Here is a 19,625-nt window from a genome sequence, read left to right as displayed (position 1 = left end):
TCCTCTTCCAAGCAGGACTTGAACCTGGTACCCTCTGTTTCTCAATCATGGTCTCAGACCAACCCACTATGCCTGCCTGCCTCGAATGATGTAGTAAAATAAAGCTATTTTACTACTATTCCAGTTTTCCCCCAGTTTTATTCCAAGCAATACATGGCTGGCGCAGCCAATGACCACTTTGCGTGACGATTTGCAGGGTTTTATAGCCAACCAAGGCTATGTATACAGCGTACGTGGGTCGCTAAGCTGCAACTTCGCCAAAGCATGTCAACTGATAATGCTAGCTCTTAACCTCTACGCTACGTCTATACAGTCATACACATACATGGCAAACCCCAGCTGGAGAGCCTGTGTGGGGTTGGGTGGGTCGCTTGTGGTACGACTGTCCAGCCACATTGAGCCACAGGCCTGGAGCTTAGTGCTGGAAAACAAGGACCGGATTTCATTTGGGAGGGCTCAAGCTGTAGTAGGTGTCCAGCGCTACAGCACGCAGTGTCCAGTGTTGCCCTGCACCTCCTTCCTGCCTATCTTGTGTCTACATACCCCCCCCCCCCCCCCCCCCGTCCACACACTCACTTTCCCGCTACCTGGGAAGGGCTGTGCACAATTGCCCATCATGATTTTAAAAATGGTTTACAGTGCACGTGTACGCCACGGATACCATGAAAGCAGTGGTTGCACGGCGGTGGTAACTTCTGCTACTGGGTATGTTTTGGAACAAAGACGAAACGAGGAGACAGGGACTTCAACAAGGATAAGAACAATGTGAACGCAGTCGTTCGCAGACGCAGAGCAACATGCGGTTATTTTAACGTTTTCTCGCGGCTATAACCAGGAAGGGCTCACTGCAATGAATTGCAAATATGCCAAGAAGGGGCATAGTTTTAAATTTGAACAAAAGCAAAGAATAATAATACAGTGCACATTCGAATCATGATCACAAACTTTGCAACCAACGCAGCGTCGTGTCCAGAATGTTTTCGTGTCGCAATGGTCAGTGGAATACCAGACTAAGGGGAAACGAGAAAACGATCAAATAATCATTTTTTGTATTTGGAGCAGAGAAAATAAATAATTGTTAAGCGGAGGGTTGCCAAAAATTTGTGAAAAGCTGTCAATACTTGTACACACGCACGCACGCATGCACATGCACGTACATTCTCTCTCCCAGCTGTACACTGATGAACAGTACATTTGCTTGCAGTTACAGGGTAGGAGACATTCAATAAGGAAGAGCCACATTAACGAGCTAAGTAATACAAAATAGCCGTTTTGTCAGATGAACTTAGCAGCCACCCATTCCAGATTATGAGTTTTCAAGTTTTCTACTGTGTGTATATGTGTCTGTCTGATCATCTAGCTGTGAATGTGCGAGTGTTCGTGTATGTATGCGCGTGCGTGTGTTGTGCGCGTGTGTCTGATTAATGGACGAGAATAAAGTTCGGGATGAAGTTAATAATTTTTGAACATGTGTATGTGTATGGATGTGGGGAACTTTGATCATGGTCCATGAATTGGTAATAGAATGGCTACACCTTGCACAGTTCAAGTGCTCCTGAATGAGCAATCCTATCATCATCTCCGGTAGACAGGGGTAGTGAATAACGCGTCTACTTCAGTACACCACTGATTCCATCATGAATAGTCCTAGGTAACCAGCCCAGTAGGCTTTAACTTCGTTACGCATTATCCTCCGCAACCAGCCCAGTAGGTTCGAATTTCGGTGCGCATTGTCCTACGCAATCATTGCCCGGTGCAACCAGCCCAGTGTTTTTACGCGTTGTCAGGTGTGTCAGCTTCGGTTGACTGCTGCACATCCCCCATGCTCGAGCCGAGTGATGGCAGGTTACCGGCACTCTTCGCGAACGGCCACAGGCCGAGACGGTTCAGGCGCGACTCGCTGCGTGACTTCTTGCGGCTGGCAGCAGCCGGTGTGGCGGTGGCGGCGGTGGCAGCTGTGCTGCTGACGCTTTGCCTCTGGCCGATACGTCGGCGCTTCACCTTGGGCGGCTTGCTCTGCTTGACCGGCGACGACGTGCTTGCTGGGGTTGATCGCCCACTCTTGCTTCCACTGCTCCTGTCTTTACTGCTGTCTCCCGGACTCTCTCCAGCATCTGAGACGTCGGAAGATGGCACGCCACGCGTGAAGTTGGGCGAGACCTGCAGGAAGCGTTTGCTCGACAGACTGCTCCATTCTTCGGGTGGCTGCGCGCCAGCGGCAGCGTTTGGGCTGGCACGAACGGCGGCCTCGCTGAACGCACGAGAGCGCGCCTCGTTCTGCTGCCCTGACGACGACGTGGCGAGGGCCGGCTCGGACGAGCTTAGTTGCCGCGACAACCGCGCGTCTTTCCCACCCGTTGGCCTGAGTGTCACCTGGCAGGTGTGCAGTGTGTCCGCGGGGTTGTGCAAGTTTCCGGGGTAGTCGTCTAGCGAGCACGTATCTACCGGTGATACGGTGAAATCGCTAAGGCTGGTCAGGGAGACGCTGAGACGGGTCGCGCGTCCGTCCTGCATGCTTGCTGCAGCAGCGGCGCTCTTCGCACGTTTGTGTCCGATACGCAACAGGGGCACGGCGCCCAGAACGCGTTTGACGGCCCGACGGGGATGCTCCGCATTTGGTTTCGGGTCTAACACACTGGACGAGGGCGTGCTGATGGGAAACTTGTCCTTCGGCAGTTTGGCTACTTTCTGGCCGTGGTGATTGGTGTGAATGCAGCCGGGTGCAGGTTCCAGACGGAACGTGCCGCGCACCTGGAAAGTTTGACACAAGCAAAAGGATGACGGCATGTGTTGTCTTCTACATGTATGAGTGGTTCTTGGGGCAGTGCCTTTGCTCTTTCAGTCTTTGCGCTATGCAGAGCTCACTGACCTGTCAGTTTGAGCACTCTGGCAAGATGCGTTCGGGCCTGGCTTAATTAAATCTGGCTTTGGAAAATGTATTTTCCATGGTTATCAGGTTCGGCCTCATTTCCTCTGTGCTGAGCCGATGAGTCCACAAAGGACGAAACAGTTCTGTCCGCAGACTGTGTATGAATGGCTCAGTACAATGGGTCATGTCTAGCGCATTGACTGGGTAGCGATACCCTCATCTGCTTGCTTATCGTGACATACAGAAGGACTTTCAGTGCCGATGCTTGCGGAGTAGCGGCATGAAACTCAGAATGGAGATGCACTGATTTTTCTACCACTGGATTTTATAATTAAAAAAGAAGAAATCACATGGAAACGCTTATGAAGCAACTATCCACGACTGTAAGAAGATAACAAGCTGTCAGAAAGTGCGATAACAGGGCACAAAACTGACATGTTACTGTGACATTTCCATGTGATTTCTTCTATTTTAATTACTTTTATTGGCTCAGTATCCGAGTTAAATTTTTACACTGGATTTTACGTGCATGCTTTGAGCATTGCTTTTACAACATCCACAAGACTGCAGAGATATGTCAGTTGCCCAGTCACAGACATGGAACAATAGAGGGTTGTGGATGGGGGACACCTAGCTCCAGCTGTAACCTCACAGGGTGTGAATCTGGTTAGATTCCCCGTGTGTGATCTGCTCTGTGCATAACCTGTTCCGTGCATGACCTTATTCTATGTTTTCCTCGGATGGAGAGCCAAGGAGCTGATTGTTCAGTAACTGGCGGTGTTAGTGGACATTGTAGCTTAACTTGTAGTTCTTTGATCCTTTTTTCTTTTCTATTTCATTCTATTCGTGATTTGTGTAGCCGAGAGACCGCTGGGACGGTAGTGTGAGCGTGTATAATCTCTTACGGGTACAATGTGCATGCAGGCAAGACAAAAACAATCTTTCCATGTACTCGGACATGCGTTTCTTTGAAAATGTCTCATTTCCGACCGCGTGCTCACGTGCTTATGGTACAAGGCGTGCAAAAGGGGGAGAGGGACAATTGGCTGCAAACTTGAGTTACACTCTCCAAGCTGTTATCGCGGACGACTGCATGCAACTCCGTAATGTTTTTTCCTCTCGCCGTGCCACTGCTTGCCTGCCACTTACCTCCTGCGTGGTGTCTGCAATGTTGATGTTGACCGCCGCTTTGATACCATTCGCACTACACAGTAACACCTGGGCAGTAAGTCAAAATGAAGAACTGAAATATCCCTGCCAAAGCAAAATGTTCTTGTCTGATCACTTGCTCAACTGACGAGGGGTGAATTCCCCGAAACACTGTGTATTGAGCAGGGAGTGGTGCTTTCTTTCAGGTGTGCCGAGTGGAAAGTGTGACGTGCTCCTCGTGTGCTCCGGATGGCAGTCCTGAGTCAGTCAAGTGTCAAGTTCGGCAAGAAGCGTGTGCTCCTCGTTGGAGCAACCAACTTCATGACTAATACCGCCGAAGTCGCAACTTCCAAGTTTATAGAGGGGTTACCCAAGAAATTTAGACTGTAGCTGCCCATGGTCTGAGGCGATCATATCAAACATACAGTGCAATCTGCAGCCACTTTTTCAGGGCATGGAGCCGTTCACAGTCCACAAGGTGGAAAGGCACACGCACACATGTACACGCACTCTCATATACACATACACATATACACAACATCCTGATCATTAAATTGAAGCCCCCTAGGGTCGGCTGAGCTACTGTTGTCGACAGTCGTGGAGCCCGCATGGAGCACGTGGAGCATGTCACCCCCCTAGGTTTAGCATGCATATAATGACCATGAATGACATGCAACAGCCATCCTACACATATGCGGCCATACACCTTCCTGAAAGGCGAACTAGGCGCGCCCCTGTATCCGGGAATCTTTTGAGATCAGGAAACTGTCACCATACTGTAATTTCACAAATGTTCGGTGTACTTTTATTTTCGGTACTTTCGGTGCATCTGTTTCATACCTAAAATTTCAATACACCAAACAAACACTTACACGCATGAACCAATAGGGAACTGCTTTTCTGTACCGAAAATTTCTGTTCACCTAACCTGGCTTTTTGCCCTCATACCGAAAATATTTAGCACCTAAAAATTCTGAAATTAGAGTATTCACATTGGGTGTGAAATCGCAAACATGAGACAGTGCAGAGTAAAAAACCGCACTCAAACGCTGATGAAATTGAATTCAATCGCAAACATGTCCGGGCGTGTACTCGTGCATACTCGTCTCTCCTCTCAAATCAAAAACAAAATCCGTATTAGAGCATCAGTGTAGTGAACTACTCCACAAACACAGTGCCACAGCCCAACAAACAGTGGCTCCCTTTGTTGCCTGTCTTCTCCTCTCTGTCTATACACATCCTCATTCCATTTCGCGGGAACTTTTCTATAAAACGACTATTCAAACGAATGACACATTTTCAAACTTTTTTCAGGAATGGCTAGACGCCATGAACACTTGCGAGCCACACTATAAAAGATATTGTGCAATGGTATTATCCGCATCAACTCTTCTCGATAAGCAACCCTTGTTTTTCTTTTCTTCCTACGAGAAGCCGCAAACATCGACAATAGAATGCTGCATGATAGAAGGTGGCTGCAGTCGCAAGACTCGCAACTCATTACCTGTATTAGAATGGGTTTGTACTTGTCACCTTTGCGCTGAACGTCTTTCTGGAAATCAAACCTGGCATTGTAGCTGACGCGCAGCCAGGCGAACTTCTTGCGGAACGACGCCGTGAGCGATGCGGCCTCCTTGGGACTGCCCGGCTCTGGTTTGGTACGATATGTGCTGCGCCGATCAATGCATTGTCCCTTTGCATTCACAAACCTGAGCAGCACGTAGCGATCTGGAGAAACGAAAACCGGGAGAATTCGGTAATCTAAGCTGTGTAGCGAACTTAATTTCTGCCGAGCCACAAAAGGCAAACCGAACAGTAGGTTACACACAACTTGCTATATATAGCGACGGCAATACTCTCCCATCCTGGAAGCAGGTTTGGTAGAAAATTTTGACACCAGCTATTCAAGTACACCAATAGTAACCAGTCAAGCTACATGTCCAGCATATTCATTTAAGACAGTAACCTGGGCCTTGTAGGGAACAAAAGACATAGCATTGAGCGAGAAAGAGGTGGAAACTTGCCAAAATGTTGATAAATGTATGCACAAGCCAGAACATGTACAAATATCTCCGACAACATCCGCACAAGCTCTATTGAATAACAGATTGAAACCTTCCACTTCCACTTCAATTTCCATGCTGATGTTGGCAAATTGCCGAAACGTCGATAATGACACAGTGAACCGAGTTGTGAATTTGCAGTGTCCAGAGAAAGAGCATGTGTGCTTACCAATTTATTCTTCAAAGTATTTTCTAGGATGACTTTTGCTAGATGTTCACAAAAGCTTACAGGTCAGTGACTGTGGCTCTTCTTTGAGCGGGTACTTCTCAGCCGTGCGCGAGATCAGCACCTGACGGGTGGTGCATCCCACCGCGCCATCCTGATGCGACACCACAATGTCAACGAATGCCTCGGCCTTCCTGGGCAGCCGGTGATCTCGGCACCGAAGCTCTGGGCAAGGAACACCATGACCGCAAAGAGAAACTCATCAGCACACGAAGCACTGAAACCATTAAGCCCGATTCATACTTCATGTCGCGTACGGGAAACGCGTCGCGTCGCGAAAAAGTTGATCTGAGCTCAACTATTTCGCGTACGGGAAACCCATCGCGCGACGGTCGCGCGATGGGTTTCCCGTACGCGAGATGAAGTATGAATCGGGCTTTACACTTTCGACTAGTCCTTTCGTATCATTACTTTTCAGGTCAAATACCGTGGGGATTAACATGGTAGCAAGCAAGTCCTTATAAACCGGCATTTTAGCGGCCACTAGCGCTATCTTAGGTGCTATTTTGTCACTGCTCTGACCACCGTTGAAAACTTGTTTGTAAATTGTGTTTTCCGGATAAAAAAAATAGTCCAGAGCAGTGCACAGTCAGGCCAAGGGATTCATCCTATGGGGTATTTTACCAGGGTTGGCATTCTGACTGGGCTTTTTTTAAATAAGGCATCTTCAGAGAACACCACGTCTAGAAAAAATAATGCTGGACACGGCGTGAGTAGTGGGGAAAATGCGGGTTGTCCCTCACTACCATGAGTCTGGTTGGGGAATTAACCCTCAATATAGGAGTTGAAATGCTGATAATTTATGCTCTATTGCAGCTACCCCGGGCCATATAGGTGCGAATCAGTGCTTCTTGCATTTGCATTTGCACAACCTGCTACCACCTAAGGCTCGCTACAATATATTGTCATGGCCTAGAGAATATCTACCAATGGTGAAGGACCTGTGCTCAAATAGCACAATGCTCTTAGTGATAGTATTCTACCTCGTCATTGGACAACATTGCTTGGGTGTGGTTGGGTTTGCCAGTTTTGCTCCAGGCTGGAAACGGAGCACTTTTCAAGTATCGTATTTCCCCGAATATAAGTCACTCGAGCATGACTTACTACTGAAGTGAATATATCAAAACAATAATGGCTTTTAAAAGCCTGAAAACGAGGTGCGATTTACAATCGGGGAAATACAGTACATGTGTTTGGCTGTTTGATCTTGTTTAGACGTGAAATGCAAATATGCAGCATTTTGTGGACAATGGGCATCAGTCCCTTGCAAACGTGTGCCTTTGAGCAGGTGGTATCTCTGCATTCTAAGTCCCAAGTCCAAATGGTTTGTCAGATTTCCTCGTGCCCTCAGGACAGAGTTAGTCCAGTGAAGATTTTAGAAGTAGGAAAAGTGAGAACGTACGTGGCAAGAAGAACAACCTCACAAAACACTCCAATGGGTTTGATCATGGTGTGTTCATATAAAATTTATGGTCCTAACAAATTCACATATAATGGTCACATTGAAAAGGGAAAGTCCCGCCCCAAACCTCACCGTGTATTCCTGTGTGTCGCTGTACTCACCTTCAGCCACCATCATGCTTCTCAGCACGTACAACGGTTTCTCGTGCTCCTTCAAATCATCATACAGAGCTTTGCGAAACACCAGTCTCGGCTCGGTGGCCTTCTTAGCGCCACGCACGGCTAGACCTCTGCTCTTCTGCAGCAGGAGTTCTGGCTCGGGTTCATACGACTTCACCGACATCTGCAGCAGCGTCATTCCTTGTTTCTGATCCTGCTCCTGGATATTCGTGAAGGCCTCGTTGGTGGCTCGGAGCGTCTCGTCCTCGCACATCTCGATGAACGAGCGGACGCTGCAAAACGTTCGCTTGATGCTTGTGGCCTGCACCGCGGGCAAGCGAGGGCCGTCTGACACGACTACGTCATCCAGATCCTCCTCGGTGGACGACCAAAGGTTTGTGATGTCGGGTATTGCAGGCACGTTGTCTACATCGGCCACTGCCTGCGTTCGGTTTGCCCACGCCTTCTTCTTGAACACCTTTCCCAAACCCGGGAGCAAGCTCTGCGAGCGCTCCTTTTGAGGGCTCTCGGCAGCTGTGAGGCGGTTCTCGCTCTCTTTTTCTGGTTCAGGGGTGGTCAATGGCGCCGGTTCAGGGTTCATCGGGTGAAGCGAGCGCCGTCTTCCTCTGCTTTTCCCCTCGGCCAGAGCGGAGGCGACAATCTCGTTGTAGCGTTCTCTCTCGCTCGCCATTGGCTGAACGAGCTGAATGAACGTTGCTGTCTCATTCAGCGGCAGGCTAGACAAAGGATACTCCACCTGGAAGCACGACATTAGGAAAAACAATCTCTCATCACGCCCAAATTCTTCCTGTAGATATTCTTGTACCAATGTGCCAAGTGTGTTGCAGCAAACAATTTTCAAAATGAAATATGTTGCGTGCATACTAGCTGGAGGTCCACAGCCTAAAAGACAAGACCTGTATTTGCCAAACATCACATTTGTTACACCTAAATTCAAGCACAAATAAAACCTCCGAGAACCGAATCGCCGAAGGACCATCCATGAACCGTCTTGCTTGATGAAATTATCCCCCCCCCCCCCCTCACGGTCCCCTTACTCTTTACGTGACTGTGACGGAATGCACTTCCTGATAATTATTACGTCTAGATAATGTTTCACAACTTCCACCATTCCACATTGTGCAAAGGACCAATCTTGTCAAAAGAGATTGTGCTGGTGATTTTCAAAAAACGGCCTGAATATTTTCAGATGTGAGGTATGCGGTGTCTTCACTTCAGACGTGCAAAATCAACAAAGTGCGTAACTTTAGCAGGAGCCATAATATTATTGATTCCAATACTAGGTTCTAGCAGGTATATTTAAGCAAACCTTGGCTATGACATCATTGCTTCCTATAGAGAAGAGGAGAACGCAAAGAGAGCTCTGCTCCACGTCGACCGGATCTTGGTTGTCAAAGTAGAATATCGACGTCGCGTCGCAGTTATCCACCGCGGGCAAGGCATCCGTTACAATGCGGAATGTCTCACTGGGGAACAGCACATTCGCACACAGCATCCAACCATAGAGACACTTTACAGCTTACAAGGAACTTACTATCGAAACATCAGGAGAACCAAGGCTGTGTTCATGCAAGAGAAATAGAGATTAGAATGACTACCGGTACTTCTATGTTTGACAAGCTGACCTCACCTGATCTGCTTGAAGATTAGAGTAGGAGTAGAAATGTCATTCTGTTTTTTTTCTTTTTCTTTACAAGATGACCACAATCCATCATGGTGCAAACGCCGGCAAAAACGCACAGAGATGCGCATAGCGATGGCAGCTGAAGCAGTGGAGGCGGGGCAAGGGCAGCTAAACCGACCAAGGTCTCGGTTTCAGCACTGCTCATGCGTGTGCTGCGTATATGAAGTCAGCAGCAAAGCAGGTCATTGAGTTGTTGAAACCCATTTTGCTTTGCACAAGTGCCTTGTTACGGCTTCTGGATACCGATATACACATTGTATCCGTTGCAGCACGCCGTTCGGAAACTGGGAGAAGGACGTATTTTGTACACGTCTGAACCCAATTTTGTACGCACAAACACCGGTATAACGGTCGCGAGATCCGGTCATGTTGTATGTATCAAGAATACTGTAAATCGCTTAAAAGCCATTGCTTTCGGAAGGCAAGTGGTTTGGATAAGCAAAGTTTGACTGTGCGTACATATAAAAGACTGAGAGGAAGACGCACACACAAAGAATGGGAAAGGGATATGGTCACAATCCGGACACCGCCTCACCTCAAGATGGTATCGGGCTGGAGACACACCAGTGCCTTAAAGTGGTCACAGCCACGCAGTAGAGCAAGGTTCTCCAGCGCCAGGCCACGTATCTCTGCTAAACTCACAGCCACCACATGCATAGCCTCGCTGTAGAACAGTGCAACCTGAGAGAAACGGAAAATACTGCAATATTTCTTCTAGCGTGAACAAGGGAATGATACATTTGTATCGCAAGTTATTTCCATACCCGTATCAATAAATCAAACCTCAAAATTAAGGTGAAGAAATCGCATCTGTGACTGAAGGCTGTGACTGGCAAAGTGGCTAGTAATGTGTTTTTTTTTCACGGCTGAGCGTAGCGAAAGAGTGTAAAAAACGTATTTTTCACTCACCATTTTTCTGTCGTGCTCTGCTGCTCTTCCACTGCGCAACTCTCCCCCACCTGCCATCGTGGTCTTGTATTCCTCGTAGAGCGTGGAGTTTTTTGACGTCCAGAGATCTAAAGTAATAAATTATGCCGTCTACTCGCAGCCAAGGAACCGCGGCTCCTGTAGCTCATCCTGAGCCTGCCAGGACCGCCAGACGACGCCCAGCCGCCACCTCTGCCACCTCACCTGCCCCACCAACACCAAGCTCGACAGGTGAGGAGATGCCGTCGTGGTTCGCCTCCGCATTTACCAACCTGTCATCACAAATCAAGGGAGTGCAGGAGGAGGCCACGGCGGCCCGCGCTGAGGTGGCAAAACTCAAAGCAGCGCAGTCCCTAACAAGCCAAATAAACCAGGCCCCAAAGCCGAAACTCAAGTCACCAGGGCTGCAGGCCCAGTTCGCCACCAATGAAACTGTGTTGCAAAAGGTGGATGCCGCCATATCGGTGCTCCCGGACTACGCACCCGAGGCCAAGGAACTCCTGACGCAGGGTAAGCATGAAATCTGCAAAAGGCAGAAGCCCCTGAAAATAGCAGATTCGTTCGACTGGGAGACTGTGAGAGTTTATGAGGAGGGCAGCGTGGGTGACAGCCTCGCTGACGACAAACGGATCGCGGACACAGCCTCCACTGCTCGTCGACTCAGGCAACTGCAGCCCAGGGAGCGCTTCCAACCTGAAACTGAGAGGCCATACCCAAGCAGGAATTTCGTGCCCCCAGTTTCGGCAACAACTCCCAATTTGAGCGGAGGCCATCGGGCCACGGACCGTTTGCCAACGGTGGCCGAACCCCTGGAAGCGGCCCACGTTGGGAACTGCCAACAGTTGGGTCACGCCAGCAGGCACTGCCCCCAGTTCGGCCGAGGCAGTAGTCGCCAACCACACTGGACTCAGCAACCACAGCCCACTGCCGGAGCTCGTCCACGAATGTACGGAGCATGAGTGCCTAGACCCGCTGGAGTCTGGCGAGATAAGTGCTTGTGACAATAACGTTCATGGGCGGTTATTACACTGCATTGCATTTTGGGAAAATATTGGTGCCTCAGATTTTGTTTTACGTATTATTCGTTATGGCTTTTTTTTTGTATTTTGTCTCCCCCCCCACCCCAGTTCTGGGCATGTAACCTAAAGTCTTCTAATGATCATTCCAGTTTTGTGTCTGACCAAATCCGTATGCTGTTACTTTCGGGGGCAGTCGAGATGGCAGAGGAAAACGCTACCCATGTAATTAGTCTGTTGGGGGTGGTTCCCAAGGGCAACGGTAAGTTGAGGCTGATTATAGACCTCCGCTTCCTCAATAAGCATTTGGCAGACTCCCATTTTAGCGTCGAGGACCTGAGACTCATCCCGGACCTGTTCGATCCGGGTTGTTTCCTGTTCACTTTTGATCTGAAGGATGGCTACCATCACATCTCGATTGCTCCAGAACATAGGAAGTTCCTATTTTTTCAATGGCAGTTCCGGGGTCAGGCCCGGTTTTTTGTGTTTGCCGCACTTCCGTTTGGCCTTAAGCCCGCCCATTTGTGTTTGCAAAAGTGCTGCGGCCTTTGGTCACCCATTGGCGTGACCAAGGCATACGTATTTTCCTGTATCTGGATGACGGAACTGGAGCCGCAAACTCCGCAGAGGAGCCGCAGCGGGTCGCCCAACTTGTGAGGTCAGATTTGGAAAAATGCGGTCTTGTCATTAACAAACAAAAGAGTAATTTTCAACCCCGGCAGGTGGCCTCGGTCTTGGGTCATGTCCTGGACACGGCCAACAACAGCATTCATGTCACCCCAAGCCGCGAATCCAAATTTAAACTGCTGCTAGCTGAGATTATGTCTTACCCCACTGTGGTCCCCGCACTCTTGCTTGCCAAACTAACGGGGTCGCTCAGCTCTAGCAGAAGGCTGGGAGATAGCTATCCCACTTGAGCATGCTGCTAAGGCTGAATTAAGTTTTTGGCAATCTGAATTTGATCATTTTCACGGGAGACCCATCTGGTCTGCCGGGCCCCGCACGCTGCAATTGGTATTCACGGATGCTAGTGACTCCGGGTGGGGTGGTTTCAGCCTGATGAACAGGGTTGAAATTGCAAGGGGTGAGTGGCCCTGGACCATGTCAGCCGCACACACCAGCTCCACATTGAGGGAACTGCTTGCTGCCCGCTTTGCCCTAATCTCTTTAGTGTCGCGTTTGTCTGGCCATGCAATTCGTCTTAATACCGACAACCAGAACGTGGTGTCCATTTTGTGTAACGGTAGCCGTAACCCAACGCTGCACCAAGAAGCTGTTGACATTTTTCGTTTCTGTCAACGCGAACACATTGAACTGTTTGCACAGTGGATCCCCCGGGGTGAAAATGCCATGGCTGACTATCTCTCATGGATTCTAGACATGGATGACTGGGCTATTTCGGCCGTATTGTTTGTTTATTTTGATAAGAAGTGGGGCCCCCATACTGTCGATAGATTTGCGAGTCATTTGTCCCATCACCTCCCTACTTTCAACTCCCTTTGGTGGTCCCCAGGTTTGTCGGCTGTTGACTGTTTCACTCAATCATGGGAAGGTGAAAGCAATTGGTGTCTCCCCCCACCTCGCTTGTTAAGCAATTTTTTTCATTTCCTCATCGTGAGTACATTCTGGTAGACCACTACCCCATGTACAACCCGGTTGCTATGTGAGTGAAAAAAACCATACATTCGTCTCTCTACTCTTCTATCAGAAGTAGTCAACGAAGAATTCCGGAGATAATTTTTCTGTCAAAATGAATCAGTGGATTGGTTTTTTTTCTCACAAATAAAAATTATGAAAATCGAAACATGCTGTATGAGCTCAAGGGCACTGCACAGATGCTGGACTTGGCAACATGCAATGATGGCTGAGGGTACTACATTCCCAATCCCTTCCAGAATTGTTGCACGTCATACATACCTTCGCGGAACACATTGCCTTGTGACGACACTGATCCTACACGACATAGCATCACAGCAGAGAACAAACGATACCATATACGCGTGCGTAACTAGGCACAGCAAGATCCTAGAAAATATCAGAGTCACCTGATACCCCCTCCCCCGGCCTGTTGTCGACTGGTGGTGGTGGCGGCTGTGGGCGTGCGATCAGCGCAACTCAATGCCATAGGAAACACATGAAGCACAGAGTGAGTCTCAGCAGACCAATGATAAAATCGTGAGGGAACTGAAGCTGACAGAGACAAAAATCAAGGAAAGCAACATCTGGATCCCAATCGGAGTACACTCAACATTACACCATACAGAAGACACAAAGTGGACGGAATACGATCCATGCCGTGATTGTAGCAAGTCGATTTTCACATTGTTAACTTCAATCCGCATAGAGTATACTTTCAAAAGAGAGAGTTAGTGAAAGAGACACACAGAAAAAAAAAACAGAGAAACAGAGAAGCAGAGAAAGTGTGCGTGTGTGTGTGTGTGTGTGTGTGAGAGAGAGAGAGAGAGAGAGAGAGAGAGAGAGAGAGAGAGAGAGAGAGAGAGAGAGAGAGAGAGAGAGAGAGAGAGAGAGAGAGAGAGAGAGAGAGAAAGAGAGGGAGAGAGAAGGAGATCGTGTTGTGACCCCACGGCAGCACACTGCATCACAGAACTTTGTTGTTGTTGTTGTGCAATATATATAAAGTGGGAGTCAAAACAGGCAACAGGTCTAATAACAGTAGACCCACCAGACATACCGCCCCTTACCTGCCATTGTTCTGGAGAGATACTGAGTTGCCTCTGCTTGTTAATCTCCTCTAGCATCACTATGCTCATCTCACTGAAGATCTCGTGCCCGGGCATCCATTCTCCTGTTGCCTTGGCAACATACCGTGACAACATGCAGGTCGAGCACAGCCAGGCCTTTATGGTAGGTGCAGCAAGAAAAAAGCCGGCGAGGACATAGTGCATAAAACGGACGGTATCGCGTGCATCTTCCCGGAGTTCCAACTGTATTTTCCCTTTCACGCGTGAGACTACATGTAATACTTCGTACACATACTGATGTCAGCTCCAAATTGGCGTGGACATTGCTCATCAATCCATTGACGGCACAGGGGTGTATAGAATGCTTCAGCATTAATCATCCACCCCCCCCCCCCCCTTCAGGGTTACACTGGACATAAGAACCAGTGGGTTTTCAGTTGTTGATAAGTCGGAGCCAGTCACGGAGAACTAGATTTCACAAGGTGCATCGTTGATTACAGAAAATATCCGTGTCAACCCAGAGGTGTTCCATCCGTCAACGTGTAGAATAATATGCATCGTGCAGCAAGTAAGTTCGAGGTAGACATTCGTATGCACATATGAACGCACTCATTGAAGCAAACACACCCGGAAAAACACACACACATGCACGCACGCACACACACAAACAAAAGTACACATACACACATGGAAGCACACGCACACACACACACACACACACACACACACGCTTGCATACTATACACACACATGCATGCACACATGGGCATATACACACATTGACCAGTTGACGCTCATCGCCGGAGGCGATGATAGCGACACTACAGCAGAAGCCGTAGCAACTTGTGCTGGGATTGCACCATTCAACACACATACACACATAATACACACATAATACACACATACATACACACACTCACACAAACACACACTCACACTCCGATCTCTCAACTCACCTTACTGAATTTGTATATCTGTAAGAAGCAGGCGCGCACTTCATCACAACGTCTGCAGCACTCAAGGCTGCTTGACATTGGCGTGTCATCCTCATCCTGTATCACTTTAGGTTCATATGGATCTTCGAACTTGGCCTGTTTCAAGCAGGTTTCAATCGACCTGATGAAAAAGCAGGCAGTGATGTTTGAGATCAGACCAGGTTGATTTGCATCACGCTGGGGAGGGTTAGGACGGTAGCTGTGTGATTCTCCTTGAAAGGATTTTTTTAATCACAGTTCGTGCAAGACTCACATAAATTGAGTTTTCCCAATCCCTAGGAACGGCACTAAGTTACCCTCAATGATCAAGGTGCAGACGCAGCTCCTAAAGTGCTGGGAGGCGAGAGGATCAGACCTGCCACCAAACTTGCTCACTGACCAAAAATCCCATTGGTAGCATCAATGTGGAAAATGGAGTCTGGGATGACAGCCACACCGTAGCTCAGTGGTTAGAGCATCGCTGGCCTCGAGCGAAGGTCCCTAGTTCAAGTCCTGGCGGTGACAGTCACAGTAAACTTTTTCTTCTTCAGACTTTTCCCTCTTCCATTCACTCAGCCTATGAACATCTGAAGGGTCTTCAGCTTTATACTTCCATGTCAAGACCTATTCTTCAGCATTCCGCTTTGGAGTAGGTATCTGTCAACTCACGCTGAGAAATACCTACTCAGCCTATGTTTCTGAGGATCAGTCGGGGAAGTGAACTGCGTGAAAAGAGAAAACAAATGCCAGACCCACCAGGACTCGAACCCGGGTCCTTGCTTGTCATAAGTAATGCTCTAACCATCTGAGCTATGGGAACAGGCCGAACCTAGAAAGCGCTGACAGGGTTTTCTCTCCGAAGACAGCTCAAAATACATGTCACACATACTGATGGCACGTACAGTGTAGGTGTTTTTCACTCCCCAGTGACCAACGACAGCCAGTTTGAACAAACTACCAGAGGTGAAAGAAAGTACTTTTTAAAGGATTGGGAGAAAATTCAAATTTCAAAAGATCAGTGTGTGTGTGTGTGTGTGCGTGCGTGCGTGCGTGTGTGTGGTCAAGGTCAAGGGCAAAAGGTGTGTGCTTGATTGATGTGTTTTGTTTTGTCACTGAACCCTGCTGCCTTTTCTCACCAGGAGTCCTTTTGACTACACAATGTGGGTACATGTAGTGCATGTAAGCCTTGCTCCTGAGTGGCGGGCCTAAATGTGAGTACTTGTAGTACCAATACACAAACCTGTAAATGCACACACAGCTTTTGGATCCTGCTGTTAGCCCACCAATCCCGTGCAGACTCACCAGGTCCTTGCAGCACCTACTCTGTACACCAGTGTAGTGTCCACAGTCTTTGAAGAAGAGTATAATACAAACTGTAGCGGGCCGCAGTCTCTCTCTCGGAGGCAAATGCACACGGGTCTCAGTGAACACACTGTAACTGGCAATTGAAATGTACTGGCAACGAAATTAACTAACTGGCAACTAAATTAACTGATTGGCAACTAAATTAACTGACTGGCTACTAAATTAACTGATTGGCAATAAAAGAATCGTGAGCAGCAGCTTTTATGCAAAGGCAGACTCCGTACGCTAATGTACGGGAATACGCTAACGTATGGGAATACAGTACGGGGATATGCTAACGTACGGGAATACAGTAACATACGGGATATGCTAACGTACGGGGATACGCTATACGCTACACCTCCCCTCTCAAATACAATCACGTCCTCGTGATTCGAATACTTGGTGATAGCTGGACACCAACAACTGCCTGTTATTTAGAAAAAACTGGCGGTATGCATGGTCGCGTCGGAATAAACTCGACGATAAGAGATAGGCAGAATGGATGACTTGCATAATATAATACAGGTATGGAGTCGTGAACATTATAGTAGATCGCGAATTACTGGGAGAGCGTCAACCGGAGTATGGCAAACAATATCGGAAATGATAACGTTTGGAATAGACAGAAGATTTTACTGATAAACAAATCATAAAGTAGAAGCACACCAGGTTCACACGATCTCACGGGGTCAAAAGGGGAAAGAACTGTCCTCCAAATAGGACCTGAAAAACCACAGCACTCTTGCTGCACAACGCTGGCACAACCCGCCAGGAACATCGAAGTTCAAAAACCGAACTGAATACACTATACTATATAATTATCACTATTCACTATAAGGGGCATTGTCACACACATTGTCCCAGGTTAGCTGGGTAAACCGTGGCTCACCATGATCGGACGCCTACCAAACTAAACTGGATTCACACACTCGCATAAAGGAAGACTGAAGAGAACAGGGAGACTGAAGGAAGACAGGAAAGAAAATGCCATACCTGGAATCAGCGTCAGTAACCACGGCGGCGGCTGGAGCGACGTCGGAGGGCGAGCCAGGTTTCATCTTGGTTGAGCCGGTCACTCAGAGCGGCTAGCTCGGCGTCAGACAGATCACTCCCTCCTCGTCTTGCATCGTGGTCTTCATATTGTCGATAGCATCGCTTGGCGCGACGTAAAGAGTGATGGTCTAGCCAGGAAGAGTGGTGACGAAATTCTGCATTCCACCACAGAACGAAGTACCAAGTGAATAGTGGACTCTCCAGTCATTTCGATGGCGTGGGTTCGAATCCCACCGCTGCCACCAATTTGTAGCGGGCCGCAGTCTCTCTCTCGGAGGCAAATGCACACGGGTCTCAGTGAACACACTGTAACTGGCAATTGAAATGTACTGGCAACGAAATTAACTAACTGGCAACTAAATTAACTGATTGGCAACTAAATTAACTGACTGGCTACTAAATTAACTGATTGGCAATAAAAGAATCGTGAGCAGCAGCTTTTATGCAAAGGCAGACTCCGTACGCTAATGTACGGGAATACGCTAACGTATGGGAATACAGTACGGGGATATGCTAACGTACGGGAATACAGTAACATACGGGATATGCTAACGTACGGGGATACGCTATACGCTACACAAACTACCCTAGCCCTTTCCCAAAGATGCCATAATTTTTCGCAACTTATGCTTTTCGCAACCGTGTCAAAACAAGTGCAAGTTGCTGAAATCGCATCCATATTTTCAGAAAAAGCTCAAAAGTTGCTAACATCGCAAATTAAAATTGTAGAGTTCTTGTGCAAAAGCCACCAAAAAAGGAGCAGAAGTGCTGCGGCAGGAAACTCGCACACCCCTTCCTGCTGTTAACCACAACTTTACACAGTGCCAGTATCCTGTTGCATGTATCCTACTACATCATTCCAATACACGGAAAAGGGAATGCACATTATCGTAACTACCGGTAATCTACTGTTTCTCTGAAATGAGTCTGAAGGCAGGCGAGAAATGAGCGAGTATGCATTTGTCCGACAGGTAATCTGTGACTTGACCTTTCAGTGTGCACAGGACGTATCGTTGCATGCAGTGCACATGTTGATCCAACGCGACAGGCGCGCTTCAGCGTATAAAAAAAATGATATGAATGTGTGCACGGTATGGTGTGCGTACTCCCAGCTGGATGGCCAGCGCCCTGGCCTGGGGCCGCTAGACGTGCGACCGGATTTCCATGTCCACGACACTACCTTCCAAGTTCCCCCCCCCCCCCCCCCGATGCACTACCGTCCTCTAAAACTCGGATATAATTAATTACTTGTACGTCACATAAGCAGTGGCACAAACACTAAATTGTGTACAAATACTACACACTAAATTCATTATCATCTCACCGCGAAGAGAGTAATTATTTAAAATTTGTTCAAACTTTTTTGAGACCAACCTCTTCAAGTTCAGATCAATTCTTACCATTTCCACTTCATACCCGAACGTGAATCCTCTAGCTGCCGCTCGAAGACTGACGCTAGGACAGCTTGCTCCTCGGGTGTCATCTCCTGCAGTGTTTGACGGATCCAGGCTATCTGAACACTGTCCCCCTCGTCCTCCGCTCCTCCGTAGCAGCTCATCAGCGATGCCACTGAGCTTCGGCCAGCACTACCCTGCGAGTGCTGCGACTGTGGCGGAGCATCGCCGACGGTGTCGGCGGCCTCTGCGCTGGCCGCTGTGCAGCTGTCTTGAGACACAGTAATGCGAGGCAGAGCACTGTTAGTGCCGGTAGATCTACGAGTCGTTTGATGACCTCGGCCATCGTTGTCGCCAGCACCACTAGCCGTCCTGTTCCGTGCGACCAGCGACGGCTGGGCGGCCGTTTCGTGTTCTGAAAACGCCACTGAGCGCGACATGTCGGCATTTTTCGCTACCAATGCAGTTCACTCATGCAGTCATGGCCCGTGACTCCTGAGCCATCTCCTTTGCTGGCTTCAGTCTGGTCAGCCGACAAGAAATGAACAACATAATGCGCATACACACTACTGCGACACTCATACTCAGTGACTAGTGACACTACAGAACTCTTCAGACTTCAGTCAGATCTGCCTCTGAC

General features: G+C 48.4%; 1 protein-coding gene across 1 annotated transcript; it reads right to left on the bottom strand.

Moving 5' to 3' along the window:
- Positions 1 to 803: 803 nt before the first annotated feature.
- LOC135812037 (uncharacterized) lies at positions 804 to 19,576 on the bottom strand. The gene is made up of 11 exons (XM_065325350.1): positions 18,992 to 19,576; positions 15,174 to 15,333; positions 14,218 to 14,373; positions 13,433 to 13,468; positions 10,108 to 10,253; positions 9,198 to 9,354; positions 7,871 to 8,624; positions 6,311 to 6,472; positions 5,523 to 5,746; positions 4,019 to 4,087; positions 804 to 2,751 (listed from the first exon to the last, which is right to left on the bottom strand). The coding sequence occupies exons 1-11, from the start codon at positions 19,423 to 19,425 to the stop codon at positions 1,774 to 1,776; spliced, it is 3,276 nt and encodes a 1,091-aa protein (XP_065181422.1). The 5' UTR covers positions 19,426 to 19,576; the 3' UTR covers positions 804 to 1,773.
- Between the last annotated feature and the right edge of the window lie 49 nt (positions 19,577 to 19,625).

Source organism: Sycon ciliatum, chromosome 3, assembly GCF_964019385.1.
Source record: "Sycon ciliatum chromosome 3, ocSycCili1.1, whole genome shotgun sequence".
Taxonomy (NCBI): Eukaryota; Metazoa; Porifera; class Calcarea; order Leucosolenida; family Sycettidae; genus Sycon; species Sycon ciliatum.
The sequence above is the reverse complement of the archived record's forward strand: the minus strand, read 5'-3'. Positions and strand labels throughout refer to the sequence as shown.

What these genes read in the sequence shown, in the direction of transcription:
- LOC135812037 (XM_065325350.1), bottom strand. Translation starts at nt 19,425, where the DNA reads ATGTCGCGCTCAGTGGCGTTTTCAGAACACGAAACGGCCGCCCAGCCG. An exon ending in ACAAACCCATTCTAATACAG is followed by an intron (nt 4,088 to 5,522) that starts GTAATGAGTTGC and finishes CTTACTGCCCAG; the next exon opens with GTGTTACTGTGTAGTGCGAA. An exon ending in TTGCAGACACCACGCAGGAG is followed by an intron (nt 2,752 to 4,018) that starts GTAAGTGGCAGG and finishes CAAACTTTCCAG; the next exon opens with GTGCGCGGCACGTTCCGTCT.